A 3,032-nucleotide genomic window follows, 5' to 3' on the forward strand; every position below is an offset into this window, starting at 1 on the left:
GGGACTAATAAGAATTTCTGCCATAAGCTGAGGATTCATCAGTTGGAAATGAGAGAGGAGGAGAAAGACTCGGGTGCAGGGGTTGATCACAACAGGACTATGAGCCACCAGTGTGATGCAGCTGCGAGCAAGGCAAATGTGATCCCAGGATGTATCCGGTGAGGCATTTCCAGGAGAGGTAGGGAAGTATTAATGCCATTGTACACGGCACTGGCGAGACCTTGTCTGGAATCTCGCAAGCAATTCTGGTCACCCTTGTTCAAGAGAGATGACTTCAGACTGGAGCAGGTGCAGGGCTGCTAGGATGCTCAGGGGAGCAGAGGGTCGATCTTCTGAGAGGAAGCTAGAGTACATTAGGAGGTGCAGGGGGTGGGGGGAATACCAGGTAGGGAGAGGAGCTATTGCAGCTAAAGGACAATGCTGGCACAAGAGCAAATGGGTAGAAACTGGCCATGATGCACCAATGGGCTGGAAATAAGGCACGTTCTAAGCAGCAAGGAGGGATTTTAGGGAACAGTCGGGGGGCAGGGGGGGGTGAACAACCTAACCAGCTTGGAGATGGCTCTTGGAGGGAGATGGCTCCCTTACGATGAGGATTGGTACAGTGGGTGGCCTGTGACAGAGACCCCGGCTATCCCTTCCAGTCTCACCTTCCTATGTCCCTCTCCCTCCCCACTGCAGGTAGATGCCAGGCCAGGTGCAGCAATGGCTCTGAAGAGACCCCACCCCATGCTGCTACTGGTCCTGGTGTTGCTGGCTGGCTGGCTGGCCCGGCTGGGCCAAGGAGCCAGCTACCCGCAGTTCGTGAGGCAGCATGTCGACTACCCCAAGACCAGGGCTCGGAATGACCGGAGCTACTGCAACTTGATGATGCAGCGCCGGGGCATGGCCCGCCCCTGCAAACACACCAACACCTTCGTCCACGCTCCCGCCAGCCAGCTTCGAGACATCTGTGGCCGGGCAGGCCGGCCCGCCGGCCGCAACCTGCGCAACAGCAACAACCGCTACCGCATCACCATCTGCCGGCTGGCTAGTGGGTCGACCCGCCCGCCCTGCAACTACCGTGGGGGCAGCAGCACCCGGCGGATCCGCGTGGCGTGTGTCAGGGGCCTGCCCGTGCACTACGACAGGAATCTCTAGAGCTGGGTGGCCAGGCCTGGGGCAGGAACCAGGGCATCCAGCTGCTTTCGCTCTCCACAGACATTTCCATGGCTGGGGGCTCCCCGGCTCCGTCCCTGACCCCTCCTGGATCCACCCTCAGCTCAAGGCACCCAGAAGGAGATCCAGGAACTGGGGGGACTCAAGCCAGGCATCCGAGTCCATGGTGAGGACCCCGACATCAGAGTGACTGACCATGGCAAGCACTCAGCTAACGCAGCTTCCACTGAGTCTGCATTATGGAATAAACCAGACTCCTGGATGTCTAGTGCCCCACGATTTATTGTAATCCCCATTGATCCTTCTGCAGCTGCTCAGAGTAGTCACCTCACCCTCACTCTCTGCTGCCCCTAGTGCCCAGTATACAGTATAGCCGCCCCTTCCCCACCCCCAACCTCTGCTGCCCCCAGTGCCCATTATACAGTATAGCCACTCCTTCCCCACCCCCACCTTCTGCTGCCCCTAGTGCCCACTATACAGTATAGCCGCCCCTTCCCCGCCTTCACCCTCTGCTGCTCCTAGTGCCCATTATACAGTATAGCCGCCCTTTCCCCACCCCCACCCTCTGCTGCCCCTAGTGCCCATTATACAGTATAGCCGCCCCTTCCCCACCCCCACTCTCCGCTGCCCCTAGTGCCCATTATACAGTATAGCCGCCCCTTCCCCACCCCCACTCTCCGCTGCCCCTAGTGCCCATTATACAGTATAGCCGCCCCTTCCTTGCCTTCACCCTCTGCTGCACTTAGTGCCCATTTTACAGTATAGCTGCCCCTTCCCTGCCCCCACCTTCTGCTGCCCCTAGTGCCCATTATATGGTGTAGCTGCTCCGTCCCATCCTTTACCCATGCGGTGGTGGGATTGAAGTTGGGAGAAGTGTGTCTCAGGCTAAGCCCTAGGTGCTGTTACTGGGCTGGATTCTCTTGCTGTTTCTTGCAATAAATCACTTCTTGCCCATGCAGCCCAGCTGGGTGTGTTCGGGGAGATGGCGGGCAGAAGAATTAGCTGGGTCTCTCCTCACCATTAAAAATCACAAGGTTCTAGTGAGCTTCCAGCCCTGAATGGCATGTTAGGCCAGTGGGTCAGCTGCTGAGCTAGCCAATCACTTCCTCCGAGTGCTCCGTCGGGGACCAGTTCACTGCTAATCCTATGGAACAGGAGCTACTTCACAGCCTGCCTCGCTGCCAGCATCATTTCTCCTGGAGTGACTGGGGCAACCCCTTGTTTTCCAAATAGATTGGGGATCCTAGAGCTGAGATCCAAACTCCCTCAGCCCCATCCCCACACAGTCCGGGGGACAGTCAGTCTCCTCAGTTCTTTGTCTCTGTTCTCTGCTATGCCCCAAATCCTCCCACCATCTCAGTGCCTGATGGCTCCCCTGTCCTGCTTTCCCCTCTAGCCCAGCCCCCCTGCAAGCACCAGCCAGCCCCTTCCAATCCTTGCAGCCTCCTAAGCCCCTTATAATAGCCTAACTCAGGGGAGCTGGGGCCTTGAGAGCTGGAGGTGGGAGCTCAATGGAGAGCCCTGCAGTGGGACTGGGATCCCATGTGCTCCCCAGGACCCCTTGCCATAATAGCAGGAGTGGGTAAAATGTACTTTGTAGAAGGTGGGTTGGGTGGATAAAGAAAAAAATTGGACTGTGGGGATTTGCAGGGAAATCTTGAATTTCAGCAAGGAAACCTCCTCCCCTGTCAGCCCCTCATGGCTCCCCCCACCCTCTAGTCACCTCCCCGTCTCCCAGGGGAGTTGGGAACATACCTGGGGGCTCAGGACGCCAGTTGGATGATGCCAAAGAAAGGGGGGAATCGAGGGAAGGCAGAAGAGAGTGATGGGAGATGGTGGGGGTACAGGAGAGAAGAAGGAGGTGTCGCGGGTTG

At 57.6% G+C, this 3,032-nt stretch overlaps 1 protein-coding gene across 1 annotated transcript; it reads left to right on the forward strand.

The window, feature by feature from the left end:
* The first annotated feature begins 705 nt into the window (after positions 1-705).
* LOC115638266 (ribonuclease-like) lies at positions 706-1,140 on the forward strand. Its single transcript, XM_030539849.1, has one exon. It carries the CDS (start codon positions 706-708, stop codon positions 1,138-1,140), a length of 435 nt encoding a protein of 144 aa, XP_030395709.1.
* The last annotated feature ends 1,892 nt before the right edge of the window (positions 1,141-3,032 follow it).

This window comes from Gopherus evgoodei, chromosome 21 (genome assembly GCF_007399415.2).
Source record: "Gopherus evgoodei ecotype Sinaloan lineage chromosome 21, rGopEvg1_v1.p, whole genome shotgun sequence".
In the NCBI taxonomy this organism is placed as follows: Eukaryota; Metazoa; Chordata; order Testudines; family Testudinidae; genus Gopherus; species Gopherus evgoodei.

Excerpts from the sequence above, each read along its gene's own strand:
- LOC115638266 (XM_030539849.1), top strand. The coding sequence starts at position 706 with ATGGCTCTGAAGAGACCCCACCCCATGCTGCTACTGGTCCTGGTGTTG.